The 15,689-nt window shown below is 39.5% G+C and overlaps 1 protein-coding gene across 14 annotated transcripts in view; it reads right to left on the bottom strand.

The window, feature by feature from the left end:
- The window catches only part of PDK3 (pyruvate dehydrogenase kinase 3), a 123,015-nt gene that overhangs the window by 50,604 nt on the left and 56,722 nt on the right, over positions 1-15,689 (bottom strand). For all 14 annotated transcript variants that reach the window (XM_086389378.1, XM_086389380.1, XM_086389377.1 and 11 more), the window contains 3 exons: positions 11,383-11,459; positions 9,980-10,081; positions 2,640-2,750 (listed from right to left, as the gene is read on the bottom strand). In XM_086389378.1, coding sequence (XP_086245504.1) covers positions 2,640-2,750; positions 9,980-10,081; positions 11,383-11,459 — 290 coding nt within the window. The remainder of the gene's footprint in view (positions 1-2,639; positions 2,751-9,979; positions 10,082-11,382; positions 11,460-15,689) is intronic.

Raw genomic sequence — 15,689 nt, 5'->3', positions numbered from 1 at the left:
TCCATGGGATTTCCCAGGTAAGAATACTGGAGTGAATGGGTTGCAATTCCTTCTTCCAGGAAACTAATGCTTTTTGAATGTTTTAAGGCAATTGTTTTGCATTGTTTAAAAACAAATCCCAAATCATGTGGAATTTGAACTGGAAACTCAACTAAACAACATCATTCCAGAGTTCTATTAACTGATTTCTTTGCTCTTTATAGTGAACATTCAATTGAGTAGCACAGGAATTGAAACCTACCAGTACCAAGGCTAACACAATGAAAAGAAAGTGATCTCCTAAGGGCTACTTCCTAAAGCTGTGGGAACACTACAGTATTTTGACATGTGGTCATCCATGTATTTTTAGAGACAAGAAAGCAAAGCCAGTACCCTCCTGTACCTCTGTGTCATAGAACCCTGACTGTAACAGGTTGTTGGGGTGGGAGGGAGATCTCCAATACTGACAAGAATAAGAACAATTGAGACTAATTTCAAAACCTCTGGGTTGGAGAGGAAAGGGCTGTTCCTCAAGCTTCGGCCCCTTTGATTAAGTCCACCGACAGGTTAGTGAAGGAGGCAGTGGGCAAACACACAGCAGTGGCTGGTGGGCTTTAGGCTCAGACAGGTGAAGCCCACTTTTTGTGCAACGAGCAGTTTGCTCAACCTAAGACTGTTTTCTTATCTGAAAAATGTAATAAAAAGCTTACATAAGAGCTGCTGTAAGAATGAAATGATATAAGGAGTGTAAAGTCTTGGGACAGTGTCTAAGACACAGCAGAATGAAAGAAATGGAAGCTGCTATGATGGCTACCACCCAGCAGTAATTTTACTAAGTTCTGCAGCTTTCAACTGTTTTCTAACAGCTTTCCTAGATTCCCTCCGTGGGGTTAGGGCCTAAACAAGGGTTGGGTGTGATAAGAGTCCACCATCATGGAAGGGCTGCAGGACAGGCAGAACACGGCCAGGAGCAAAGACGAGACAGCCGAAATGGTGACTGAGGTCACCACAGCAAAGAAATCAGTGGACTCTGGAGGAGGCTGAGGAAACCTGCCTCCTCCAGTCAAGCAAGGCCCGGAGCCGGCTCCCAGGGAACAGCTGAGACCATCTGAGCCCGATGCAGTCACGAGTGTGAGGAGACGGGTGACCCCAGGGTCCCACGGAATGCAAAGGAGGGGCCTCTACCTCAGATTTGGACAGGTTCTGGAAAGTCTTCCCAGGGTGTCAAAGGATCAATAGGAGTTGGCTGGGACGACATTTCCCAAAAAGAAATGCATGTGTCACAGCACAGGGCTGTAACACAGTAAGGTGCTTGATGATGAAATTACATTTCCTAGTAGTACATACCCACATGCCTGCTTACAGGCTGAGGAGAGCTAACGGGGAGACATGCTAGTGGAAGCATTTCTTCAAAAGTAGAGCCACACAGCACACTGGGAAGAATGTAGACAGACATGGCCAGCGCTGGCTTGACCATCACGAGCTCAAGGACCTTGGGCGAGCAGGTAACCTCATTTCCTCATCTATAATGTGTGAGGTTGGATGCACACTTTTTACAACTCTTACTTCAACTGCTCAGTTTCATTCAAAAAAAATGACATCACAGCTGTCCTCAAGATGCTATTTTGAGACCTGGAAGAGATGATCCATATTCCTTTTAAACAACTGGTGAAGGCTCTAGATTTGCTTGTGGCATTTTGTTTTCCTTTTGACATGTGTTTAAGTAGGTACCAGAAACTAGTCAAGGTGATCAGTTTCAAAACTGATCTCTCAAATATTTTCTTGAATCCTATATAAACGACTTCCTCTCTGCTTTCAATATGCTGTGTTAACAAACTCTGTCTTGAATAAATGAGGTTAAGTGTTGGATTTTATTCATACAAGTAAAACATAATCTCATGTGCTTATCAGGCAGGTAAGACTTGAAAATGAAAATGTACACCCTGAACTATTTCGCAGAATCATAGCTATGTTCCTGTGTTTAATGACAAAGGGTTCAACTGTTGTTTGTCAATTAGAAACACTCAGCGGGGGAAGAAAGTGTGGCCCTACCAGGATCTAAATGCTGCCATGGTAACCAGAGGCTTTCCTCACTGCCTTAATAGAGCTGAAGATTTTTTCCACATTGAGACAGAAAAGGCTCTGAAAATGCATACACAACCTATATGTTTCCTGCTTATGTTATTTCATGTAAAAAATGTAATGTGTTCATAATTTAACATTTAATTATATAAACAAATTTAGCAGGGGAAGTTCTAAGGCCCTGGCTGATCCAAGCCATGGAGGTGTGCAGCGCCCAGGGCCTGCTGCAGCCAGACACATGGTGCTGTTCCCCGTTCACCTGCTATTAAACTCCCACCCCCGCCAAGGGGAACGCCAGGTGGTAAATGGTGCTCTGGCAGCCGCCTTAACCATGACGTTTTTCTCTCTATTGGGAAGGTAGGCACTCAGCTCTGAGTGTTTTTTACACACAAATTAGAGAAGAAATCTGAGGCCAAAGAGTCATAAAGAAAGTGGCAGTAGCATAAAGCTCCCCCTCCTTCAAACCAGGTGGAAAACATGCAAATTCAACAAGGCTAATGCAACACCCTGGGGAGACAGCCTGCCCTGCCCGTCTCGTGTTAATGGTCCTTCCTCCAACAAAAGCTTGAGAGGCTTACCAATGGGGCAGCTCGGGTAGGCTCCAGGCTAGGTCTCGGAGCAGTTGAATACATGTAGTTAAAAAGGCGATCTATTTTTCGGAGTGGAACCCCACCACCTAGGTCACTTATCTGTAACATACAAAAACATTAAAAGCAGAAAAAGTCATCATCAATATACTTAGCAGGTGGCAAGGAGTTCATTACATAAAGTATATGACAGATTACTCTAAACTGTGCAAGGGCTTCAACTCCCAAAGAAATGTGGTCCCTTTGTGAATGGTATAAAACAAAGGAGGTGGGCAACTGGGGTCAGCATCCAATAGGCTTGGGTTTCAGATCTTGATCAGCTCCCTAAAAATGGGGTTCTAATGAAGTTTAAACAAGGAAACTTAAGCCAAGGATCTAATGTAGTACTTGGAAATAAAAACTCCCAAACTCATTCTATGAGGCGACCATCATCCTGATACCAAAACCACAGGCCAATATCAATGATGAACATAGATGCAAAAATTCTCAACTAAATTCTGGCAAACAGAATCCAATAACACATTAAAAGGATCATATATCATGATCACATGGGCTTTATCCCAGGGATGCAAGGATTCAACATTCGTGAATCAATCAGTGTGATATACAATATTAATAAACTGAAATATAAAAACCATATGATCATCTCAATAAATGCAGAGAAAGTCTTTGATAAAATTCAATACTCATTTATGATAAAAACTCTCCAGAAAGGAGGCATAGAAGGAACCTATCTCAACATAATGGGCTTCCATGGTAGCTCAGATGGTGAAGAATCTGCCTGTAATGCAGGAAACCTAGGTTCAATCCCTGGGTTGAGAAGATTACTAGAGCTAATCAATTAATATAGTAAACTCACAGGATATAAAATATACAGAGATCATTTGCATTCCTATCAGCTAACAATGAAAAATTGGAAAGAGAAATTAAGGACACAATTCCATTCACCACTGCAGCAAAAAGAATAAAGTACTTAGGAGTAAACCTAAAGAGATAAAAGACCTGTATGCAGAAAACCATAAGACACAGATGAAAGAAATCAAAGAAGACACAAACAGATGGAGAGATATACCATGTTCTTAGATTGGAAGAAACAATATTGTGAAAATGACTATACTACCCAAAGCAATCTACAGATGCAATGCAACTCCTATGAAACTACCAATGGTATTTTTCAAAGAACTAGAACAAAAATATTTCACAATTCATATGGAAACACAAAAGACCCTGAATAGCCAAAGCAATCTTGAAGAAAGAAAAATGGTGCTGAAGGAATCAACTTTCCAGACTATACCACAAAGATAGTCATCAAGACAGTATGGTACTGGCACAGAAACAGAAATATAAAGCAATGGAACAAGACAGTCTAGAGATAAACCCATACACGTATGGGCACCTTATCTTTGACAAAGGAGGCAAGAATACACAGTGGAGAAAAGACAGCCTCTTCAATAACTGCTGCTGGGAAAACTGGACCCCTACATGTAAAAGAATGAAACTAGAACACTTCCTAACACCATACAAAAAATGAACTCGAAATGGATTAAAGACTTAAATATAAGGCCAGAAACTATAAAGCTCTTAGAGGAAAACACAGGCAGTACACTTTTTGACATAAATCACAGTAGGATCCTCTTTGACCCAGATCCAAGAATAAAAATAAACAAATGGGACTTAATGAAACTTAGAACCTTTTGCCCAACAAAGAAAACAATAAACAAGATTAAAAGACAACTCTCAGAGTGGGAGAAAATAATTTCAAACAAAACAACCAACAAAGGATTAATCTCCAAAATATATAAGCAGCTCGTATAGCTCAATACCTGAAAAATAAAGAGCTTAATAAAAAAATTGGCAGAAACAGCAAAGGAAACTACAAATAAGGTGAAAGGACAACCCTCAGAATGGGAGAAAATAATAGCAAATGAAACAACTGACAAAGAATTAATTTCCAAAATATACAAGCAGCTCATATAACTGAATACCAGAAAAACAGATAGCCCAATCAAAAAGTGGGGAAAAGACCTAAAAAGACATTTCTCCAAAGAAGACATACAGATGGCTAGCAAACACATGAAAAGATGCTCAATATCACTTATTATTCAGTTCAGTTCAGTTACTCAGTCGTGTCCGACTCTTTGCGACCCCATGAATCGCAGCACGCCAGGCCTCCCTGTCCATCACCAACTCCTGGAGTTCACTCAGACTCATGTCCATCGAGTCAGTGATGCCATCCAGCCATCTCATCCTCTGTTGTCTCCTTCTCTTCTTGCCCCCAATCCCTCCCAGCATGAGAGTTATTTTCCAATGAGTCAACTCTTCGCATGAGGTGGCCAAAGTACAGTCAGAATAGCCATCATTAAAAAGTCTACAAACAATAAATGCTGGAGAGGGTGTGGAGAAAAGGGAACCCTCTTGCATTGCTGGTGGGAATGTAAACTGATACAGTCACTATGGAAGACAGTATAGAGCTTCCTTAAAAAGCTAGGAATAAATTTAAAGAGGAGAATGAAAAAGCTGGCTTAAAACTCAACATTCAGAAAACCAAGATCATGGTGGCAAACAGACGGGGAAACAACGGAAGCAGTCAGAAACTTTAATTTTGGGGGCTCCAAAATCACTGCAGATGGTGACTGTAGCCATGAAGTCAAAAGATGCTTGCTCCTTAGAAGAAAAGCTATGACCAACCTAGACGGCATATTAAAAAGCAAAGACATTACTTTGCCGACAAAGGTCCATCTAGTCAAAGCTATGGTTTTTCCAGTAGGCATGTATGGACATGAGAGTTGGACTATAAAGAAAGCTGAGTGCTGAATAACTGACGCTTTTGAACTGTGGTGTTGGAGAAGACGAGAGTCCCTTGGACTGCAAGGAGATCCAACCAGTCCATTCTAAAGGAAATCAGTCCTGAATATTCATTGGAAGGACTGATGCTGAAGCTGAAACCCCAATACTTTGGCCACCTGATGCCAAAACCTAGAGCCTACTATACAGAGTGAAGTAAGTCAGAAAAAGAAATATAAATATTGAATACTGACACACATATATGGAATCTAAAAAAAATGGTACTGATGAATTTATTTTCAGGGCAGCAATGGAGAAACAGACATAGAGAACAGACCTATGGCCATGGGGGAGGGGAGGAGGGAGAGGATGAGATGTATGCACAGAGGAACAAGAAAACTTACAATACCATATGTAAAATAGATAGCCAATGGGAATTTGCTGTATGACTCGGGGAACTCAAACAGGAGCTCTGTGACAATTTAGAAGGGTAGGATGTGGAGGCAGATGGGAGGGAACTTCAGGAGGAAGGGGACATTGGTGTACCTATGGCTGATTCTTGTTGATGTATGACAGAAAACCACAAAATTCTGTAAAGCAATTATCCTTCAATTAAAAAAAACAGGCAGAAGACCTAAACAGATTTCTCCAAAGAGGACATATAAAAGGCCAACAGACACATGAAAAGATGCTCAATATCACTAATTATTAGAGAAATGCAAATCAAAACTACAATGAGGGAGGTGGTCCTAAGATGGCGGAGGAACAGGATGGGGAGACCACTTTCTCCCCCACAAATTCATCGAAAGAACATTTGAACGTTGAGCAAACTCCACAAAACAACTTCTGAATGCTGGCAGAGGACGTCAGGCACCCAGAAAAGCAGCCCATTGTCTTCAAAAGGAGGTAGGACAAAAATATAAAAGACAAAAAGAGAGACAAAAGACTTAGGGACAGAGATTCATCCCGGGAAGGGGGTCTAGAGGAGAAGTTTCCAAACACCAGGAAACCCTCTCACTGGTGGGTCTGGGGGAAGTTTTCAAATCTCAGAGGGCAACATAACTGAGAGGAAAAATAAATAAATAAAACCCACAGATTACGTGCCTAAAGGCAACTCCCAGCAGAGAAGTACCCCAGACGCTCGCATCCGCCACCAGCAAGTGGGGGCTGAATGGACAGGAGGAAGAAATAGAAAATATTAACAGATCCATCACAAGCACGGAAATCAAAACTGTAATCAGAAATCTTCCAGCAAACAAAAGCCCAGGACCAGATGGCTTCACAGGTGAATTCTACCAAAAATTTAGAGAAGAGCTAACACCTATCTTACTCAAACTCTTCCAGAAAATTGCAGAAGGTAAACTTCCAAACTCATTCTATGAGGCCACCATCACCCTAATCCCAAAACCAGACAAAGATGCCACAAAAAAAGAAAACTACAGGCCAATATCACTGATGAACATAGATGCAAAAATCCTTAACAAAATTCTAGCAAACAGAATCCAACAACACATCAAAAAGATCATACATCATGACCAAGTGGGCTTTATCCTAGGAATGCAAGGATTCTTTAATATCCACAAATCAATCAATGTAATACACCACATTAACAAATTGAAAGATAAAAACCATATGATTATCTCAATAGATACAGAGAAAGCCTCTGACAAAATTCAACATCCATTTATGATAAAAACTCTCCAGAAAGCAGGAATAGAAGGAACATACCCTCAACATAATAAAAGCTATATATGACAAACCCACAGCAAACATTATCCTCAATGGTGAAAAATTGAAAGCATTTCCTCTAAAGTTCAGGAATAAGACAAGGGTGCCCACTTTCACCACTACTATTCAACATAGTTTTGGAAGTTTTAGCCACAGCAAACAGAGCAGAAAAAGAAATAAAAGGAATCCAGATTGGAAAAGAAGAAGTAAAGTTCTCACTGTTTGCAGATGACATGATCCTCTACATAGAAAACCCTAAAGACTCCACCAGAAAATTACTAAAGCTAATCAATGAATATAGTAAAGTTGCAGGATATAAAATTAGCACACAGAAATCCCTTGCATTCCTATACACTAACAATGAGAAAACAGAAAGAGAAATTAAGGAAATAATTACCATTCACCATTGCAATGAAAAGAATAAAATACTTAGGAATATATCTACCTAAAGAAACAAAAGACCTATATATAGAAAACTATAAAACACTGATGAAAGACATCAAAGAGGACACAAATGGATGGAGAAATATACCATCTTCATGGATTGGAAGAACCAATATAGTGAAAATGAGTATACTACCCAAAGCAATCTATAGATTCAATGCAATCCCTATCAAACTACCAACAGTATTTTTCACAGAACTAGAACAAATAATTCCACAATTTGTATGGAAATACAAAAAACATTGAATAGCCAAAGCAATCTTGAGAAAGAAGAATGGAACTAGAGGAATCAACCTGCCTGACTTCAGGCTCTACTACAAAGCCACAGTCATCAAGATAGTATGGTACTGGCACAAAGACAGAAATATAGATCAATGGAACAAAATAGAAAGCCCAGAGATAAATCCACGCACCTATGGAACACCTTATCTTTGACAAAGGAAGCAAGAATATACAATGGAGAAAAGACAATCTCTTTAAGTGGTGCTGGGAAAACTGGTCAATCACTTGTAAAAGAATGAAACTAGAACACTTTCTAACACCATACACAAAAATAAACTCAAAATGGATTAAAGATCTCAATGTAAGACCAGAAACTATAAAACTTGTAGAGGAGAACATAGGCAAAACACTCTCTGACATAAATCACAGCAGGATCCTCTATGACCCACCTCCCAGAATATTAGAAATAAAAGCAAAAATAAACAAATGGGACCTAATTAAACTTAAAAGCTTTTGCACAACAAAGGAAACTATAAGCAAGGTGAAAAGACAGACTTCAGAATGGGAGAAAATAATAGCAAACGAAGCAACTGACAAAGAATTAATCTCAAAAATATACAAGCAACTCCTACAGCTCAATTCCAGAAAAATAAATGACCCAATCAAAAAATGGGCCAAAGAACTAAACAGACTTTCTCCCAAGAAGACACACAGATGGCTAACAAACACATGAAAAGATGCTCACCATCACTCATTATCAGAGAAATGCAAATCAAAACCACAATGAGGTACCATTTCATGCCAGTCAGAATGGCTGCGATCCAAAAGTCTACAAGCAATAAATGCTGGAGAGGGTGTGGAGAAAAGGGAACCCTCTTACACTGTTGGTGGGAATGCAAACTAGTACAGCCACTGTGGAGAACAGTGTGGAGATGGCAAAACTAATACAATTATGTAAAGTTTAAAAATAAAATAAAATTTAAAAAAAAAACAAAAAAAACTGGAAATAGAACTGCCATATGACCAAGCAATCCACTGCTGGGCATACACACCGAGGAAACCACAATGGAAAGAGACACGTGTACCCCAATGTTCATCGCAGCACTGTTTATAATAGCCAGGACATGGACGCAACCTAGATGTTCATCAGCAGACGAAGGGATGAGAAAGCTGTGGTACATATACACAACGGAATATTACTCAGCCATTAAAAATACATCTGAATCAGTTCTAATGAGGTGGATGCAACTGGAGCCTATTATACAGAGTGAAGTAAGCCAGAAATAAAAACATCAATACAGTATACTAACGCATATATATGCAATTTAGAAAGATGGTAACGATGACCCTATATGTGAGAAAGCAAAAGAGACACAGATATATAGAACAGTCTTTTAGACTCTGTGGGAGAGGGAGAGGGTGGGATGATTTGGGAGAATGGCATTGAAACATGTATAATATCATATAAGAAACAAATCGCCAGTCCAGATTTGATGCAGGATACAGGATGCTTGGGGCTGGTGCACTGGGACAACCCAGAGGGATGGGATGGGGAGGGAGGTGGGAGGGGGGTTCAGGATGGGGAACACATGTAAACCCACATGTAAACACATGTAAATATGTATTGATTCATATCAATGTATGGGAAAAACCACAGTACTGTAAAGTAATTAGCCTCCAACTAAAATAAATAAATTAAAAAAAAAACTACAATGAGGTTATTATCTCACACCAGTCAGAATGGCCATCATCAAACAATAAAAGTCCTATTGCACTGATGGTGAGAATGTAAATTGATACAGCCAGTATGGAGAACAGTATGAAGACTCCTTAAAAAAACTAGAAAATAAAACTACCATATGAACCAAAAATCCCACTGCTGGGCATATACCCTCAGAAAACCATAACAGAAAAAGACACATGTACCCTAATGTTGATAACAGCACTATTTACAATAGCCAGGACAGGGAAGCAACCTAGATGTCCATCGACAAATGAATGGATAAATATGTGGTACATATATACAATGGAATATTACTCAGCCATAAAAAGACACTCAAAGCCAGTTCTCTTTCCTTCCCTTTGATTCTTCAATGTCTACACACTATGAAACTAACTGATAATTCAAGAGTATGTACAAATAAAGCAGTTACCTTAATGGATAAGTCTTCTTTACCCAGAGTAACCAGGGTTTTAACAGCTGGGTAGCCCTCTTTTCTATCTTCATATAGTTCAACTGTTGCTCTCATTGAGTTCTGAAATCACAGAACCTTTTTTTTAGCATGACACCAATTCACAAACTACTACTTTAAAGAAACTAGCAAAAATTTACCAATAAACAATTCTTTTGTGGGGCAAATATTAGTTGGATTTCTATGGCACTTTTTTCTCCCTCTAAAGAACTTAACATGTGTTAAGATCTAGGAAAAATTTTCTGATGCTTTGTTTTTTCATCTCATTTCAGTCTCATCCACCATACTAAACGCTTATTTTTCTTTCCTTCCTTTTTTTCTTTTTCTTTTTGCTTTAGGGTATTTAAATTATTCAACTTTTAACCAAGAGGGATGTTTTTATCATGTGTAATGAGGTTGTAAAGGCTCACTGATACACTTTAAATTCGATTATCAGTCTGCATTTACAGAGCACTCTTCCTCTAAGGAAGGTGGAAAACCAGAGATGATTTTGGCTTCCCACAAAATAAATCATTTGGCTGGGGGGAAAAAAAGTCAAAGAAATGTCAAGTGAAAAGAAATTCTGAAAAAGCCACAGCTTTTGAAGAATAAGTTCACAATTGAATCCCCATCTCAACCTTAAGTGTCACATCAGTAACATAATTTGGGGAAGCAAATCAGCATAACTGATTTTTCTGGTGTTCAGTTTACGGTTTTACACATTGGAAGAAATGGAATTTTACTCAAATGCCTTGTGCTTGTAATACTGCTACTACATGCCATTAGCTACCAGTTAATAAAAGCAACAGTTTAAGTTGTAGAGAGTCTATTTCTTTTTTTTTTTTTTTTCCTATTGTTTACGTGTGTGTGGGGGGGTCCTTTTTGGTCCAGCCCGTCCACATCTTTCCCCTCTGCCTCTGCCAGAGCTTCTGAATTTTCTAAAATGACTCAACTGTGTAAGGGTGTTAACATATCTTTCAGGACTGGAACAATTGCTAATGCATCAACACGGTTAACACTCAGAAGCATAAAAGAGGCATAAACGTGTTTTTATTTTGATCTGGCTACCACTAATCAAGCTTTTGCCAGGTTTGGAAACTAAAAAGCATCTCTAAGCTCATATCTAAAGAAAAAACAGTACGGATTTTACATAAAGTCATAATGGTACAACTAAGCTTCAAAATCAATATTCACAAAAACTACAGTGAACACAGCAATTTTTCATCTCAGTGTACAAATTATAAAACCCACAGGATATCAGAAATAGAATTTTTTAAATGGCTATGCAAAACCTTTTTCTTATGCTAATCTAATGAATCCATTATGCCCTGAATCAAAGTAATTTAAAATGAAGACTTCTTTCCATATTTTCAAATTCCACTTACCTTGAACAACTCAAAGAGCATGTGAAAGAGGTGTGAGGGCACATAAACTACCTGAATAGGTTTGTTTGGAGCTTTGGCTGAAAACAGAGACAAAACCGTCAATTAGTAAGGACCAAGACTAGAAGAAAGTCAAGAATGTTGTTGCATGCTTACTTCCAAGTACATAAAAAAGAATGCTACAAACAGCTAATGGAGGATTCCAACTCTAAAAGCAGGATGAAATTCCACTCCTTCACTTACCAGCTGTATGATCTCAGGCAAATTTTTCTCTTTGGAACTTAAGTTGAGCAAAACTGGAATATCATTACCTATGTCTTAATGTTGAGCATTACATAAGGGCACCCAAACATCCCCTGCATGGTGCATGCTTAGTCACTCAGTTGTGTTTGACTCTTTGCAACCCTATGGGGTGTAGCTGGCCAGGTTCCTCTGTCCATGGGATTTCCCAAGCAAGAATACTGGAGTGGGTTGCCATGTCCTCCTCCAGGGGATCTTCCCAACCCAAGGATTGAACCTGCAGTTCCTGTGTCTCCTGCACTGGCAGGCAGATTCTTTATCACTGAGCCGCCATGGAAGCCCTCAAGTATCTCTTGGTATTTCTCAAAATGGGGGCTACCCTCCACCACCACCAGTGACCCTGGTGGTCAACCAGGGGGAGGTGAAACCACAGAGCAAAGGGGGCACATCCTCTTGGAGAAACAGACGAAATAGGAACATTAAGTTCTGTTAAACTATGACAAACAAGGCATGCTGCCAGCAGCTAGCAGACCAAGCACCAGAGACCTACAGTCCTTTTGCCTTGTGTCAGAGACGTTCTGAGGAAAATCTGTGAAACCCCGAGTCCCAGCATAGGCTTGAGAGTAGATACTGGACAACTTGGGCTTTCCTCCTCCTCACGATCCGGAATCATTAAGAGATGGACACTGCGTAAACTTTCTCAAGTAGAAATGTTATGATTTCAACTTAACTACTTCCTCTACTAAAGCAAGTAATTAACAGTAATATAAAGGAGAGTGAGCATTTGTTTCCATGAGCAGTTTACAAAGAGCTTGCAAATACATTACTCAAATGAACCCTCTTGACAAGAGAGAAGTTGAGAAGTGCTTCCTTTATATGAAAAGGTGAAAGTTCTCTACTTAATAAGGAAAGGGGAAAAAGAAATCTGTGCTATAATAGTTTTGCTGTCACACCTCAAATTGCAAAAGCATCACATGGCTGTAGAGTATGTATATACTTAGTTAAATGTACTCTGTACATTTCTACATTTTGAGAAAGAGCAGCCACATTCACATAACTTACATTGTAGTATATTGATATAACTTTTATTATCAGTTACTGTTGTTAATCTCTTTCTGTGCCTAATTTTAAGTTAAATTTTATTATAGGTATGGATGTCTAGAAAAAAACAAAGTATATAAACAGGGTTTGGTACCATCTGTGGCTTCAGGCATCCACTGAGGGTCTTGGAATGTATCCCCTGTGGAAAAGGTAGGACTACTAATGATTTTTTAAATTTTTAAAAGAAGAAAAGTAAAAGTTGCTGTACCCTCTTCCCATCAGTCTGCACACACAGGCAGCTTTAATACTACGTATGCTTCAGTCTTTCAGTTCCTGTTTTTTCCATTCTATTCTGTAACCCTAATGAACTCTTAGGTACTTTGTCTACAGGCTCTTTTTAAAAAGCTGTAATTAGAAAAGATGCAAGCACCCCTATGTTCACAGCAGCCAAGAAATGGAAATAACCTAAATGTCCATGAACAGATAATGAAGATGTAGTACATATATCCAATGGAATGCTACTCAGCCATAAAAAAGAAGGCAACAATGCCATTTGCCATAACATGGACGCAACTAGATATTATCATGCTAAGTGAAGTCAGAGAAAGACAAGTATCATGATATCACTGATTTGTGGACTCTCAAAAATGATATCAATGAACTTACTTACAAAACAGAAATAGACTCACAGACATAAAAAAGAAACTTATGATATATGCAATATGGAAAATAAAAAAGCAAATTTATGATTACCAAAGGGGAAAGTGGGTAAGGAGGGATAAATCAGGAGTTTGGGATTAACATATACACACTACTATATATAAAGCAGATAACCAACAAGTATACTCTACAGCACAGGGAGGTGCACTCAATATTTTGTAATAAGCTATAATGGAAAATAATCTGAAAAAGAATATACACACATATATAATAGAATCACTTGAAACTCATACAACATCAACTGTTTCAATAAAAATTAAAAAAAAAAATAAAGTGGGTTTCCTGTCAAAAGTATATATGTTGGTAACATAACCAGGTAAATATTGCTCACTTCAGCATGGCCACAGGAACGTACCAGAATGACGGTTCCTTCCTTGTAAGTCTAATGTGTCGAGTTAAGCATCACTGGAAGGAGAATGTTCTCAGGCTTAAGATGAAATGGATTCACTTTATCCACCTCCAACAGCTCAAAATCATGATACCTTTTTAGGCTGCCAAATGTTTGGACCATGTATTTCTGATACAGTTTGATCTATTTCCTAGAGTTTCGAACTCCTCCTCCTCTTGGGTAACTGGACAAGAGATGTAATAGAGTGCTATCCAAACATGCTGCACAGCCATCACTTCAACTGTTTTTGACTGAAGTTCTAGAATGTTGTCTGCATTTGAAATCACCTTCTTTTGGCATTTAGAAAAGCAAGAGGGTCTTCTGATCAGGACAATGCAGCTGAGAAGTTCAATGCCGGTCAGGTTTTCATTCATGCTGCTGGTATTTTGCCCAAAGTCTGATCTACATTGGTTGTAATAGTCTTGTTGAAGAATGAGGAACTGGATTATTCATTTGAGGGAGCTGGTGTTGACTTCCCCTGGCAGCTCTCCCCTAAGCGGGAAGGCTGACGTGAAGCTCTGAGTGCCTGGTCAAGACTTTTCCACTGGCTTTAGGATGAGCAGGACAGCCAGCCAGCCTCTGACTGGAGGGACCCCCAAATGTTTGAAAGGAGAGGGCTTTACTTTAGGAAAAGTTACACGAACAGCCCTAGTTTTTCCCAGGTTGTTCTGGAAGAAACTATTTTGTTTGCCCCAGGGAAAATGCTAGTGGCTGTCAGCAGGAGAGCAGAGCCAGAGTCAAGCTGCTCCCAGTACCCATCCTCACCCCACCTTAGACGGTTCTCCATTTATCCCATCTTCTGATGTCCCAATCTAGTCCTTGGCCCCTCCCAGCTCTGCCCCCAGCACCCCTCCAGGATCATCCGGTGCCATTTCTGCCGCAGCCTTCTCCTTTGTGGCTTCTTCTGTTCTGTCCCGTCAATCAGCCAGTGTGCTTCCGCCTGGTTACTCTTTGGCTGGAGGTGGGATCAAGGACCGACTGATGAGTCCCCCTGGGTTCTCAGCTGTTTCTGTTTGTATTCCCTGTGGTCTTTTTAATGGAGCCCCAGGAACACGCTGAATGCTTGGTCCCTCTTGTACCAGAAGGCATGATTAGTTATATAAACAGTCTTCTGAGATCAACCTCTTCAGTTCAAATCTCAGGGAAATTAAGGTACCTTTGATAGCTTTTTTTTCAACCATCATTCTGTAGGAGCCATCTGAGGGCTTGCTCAATTACTTGTACTTTTCTTCAAGAACATCATAGTTTAGATATCTTTCCTTTTTTTTAAACCATGTCAAGTGTTTTGGTCCATAGCTCTTCCCTAATACTGGGCCTAGCCAGGGGCTTGACAGAGTGGACCCTTAATAGATGTTTGCTGGCTTTCTAAAATAAGGCATAAATGGAATATGAATTTTCATCTAAGGGTGCATTTCTAAAAGTCAATAGAAAAAGTGGCCCAGATTTTTCATGCTCAGGACTCAAGAAATAATGAAGTCTCTATTTGTATAGTCACTGCTCCAAACATCATTAGTTGAAAAGACATTTAATAAATGCCAACAGAACTCTATTTTGGATATAAAGAATTTAATTTTCAGATAGTTCTCCTATAAGAATGAAAAAAAAAAAAAAAGGAGACCAAGCAGAAAAAATAAGAGAAACTTGATCTGTGATTGGTTGAACTCGTGGATGCAGAAGCATTGGATATAGAGGGCTGACTGTACTATGCCAATTCATATAAAAGACTTGAGCATCCATAGATTTAGGAATTTACAGGCAGTTGGGGAGAGGTCCTCGAACCAATCCTCTGCAGACACCAAGGGAGGGGTATATAATAATAGGAATTCAATGCATTTGGGTCTCCAGCATTCCATTTCTATAATGGGCACAATACAAGGATGGGAATGGGGGGAAGGGATAGTGAGGGATGCACATGTACACA

The sequence above is a fragment of the Bos grunniens genome, chromosome X (assembly GCF_055505025.1).
Source record: "Bos grunniens cultivar Pamir isolate PY7600 chromosome X, Bosgru_T2T1.0, whole genome shotgun sequence".
Lineage (NCBI taxonomy): Eukaryota > Metazoa > Chordata > Mammalia > Artiodactyla > Bovidae > Bos > Bos grunniens.
Note: the sequence above shows the minus strand (reverse complement) of the source record. Positions and strands in the feature narration are given on the sequence as shown.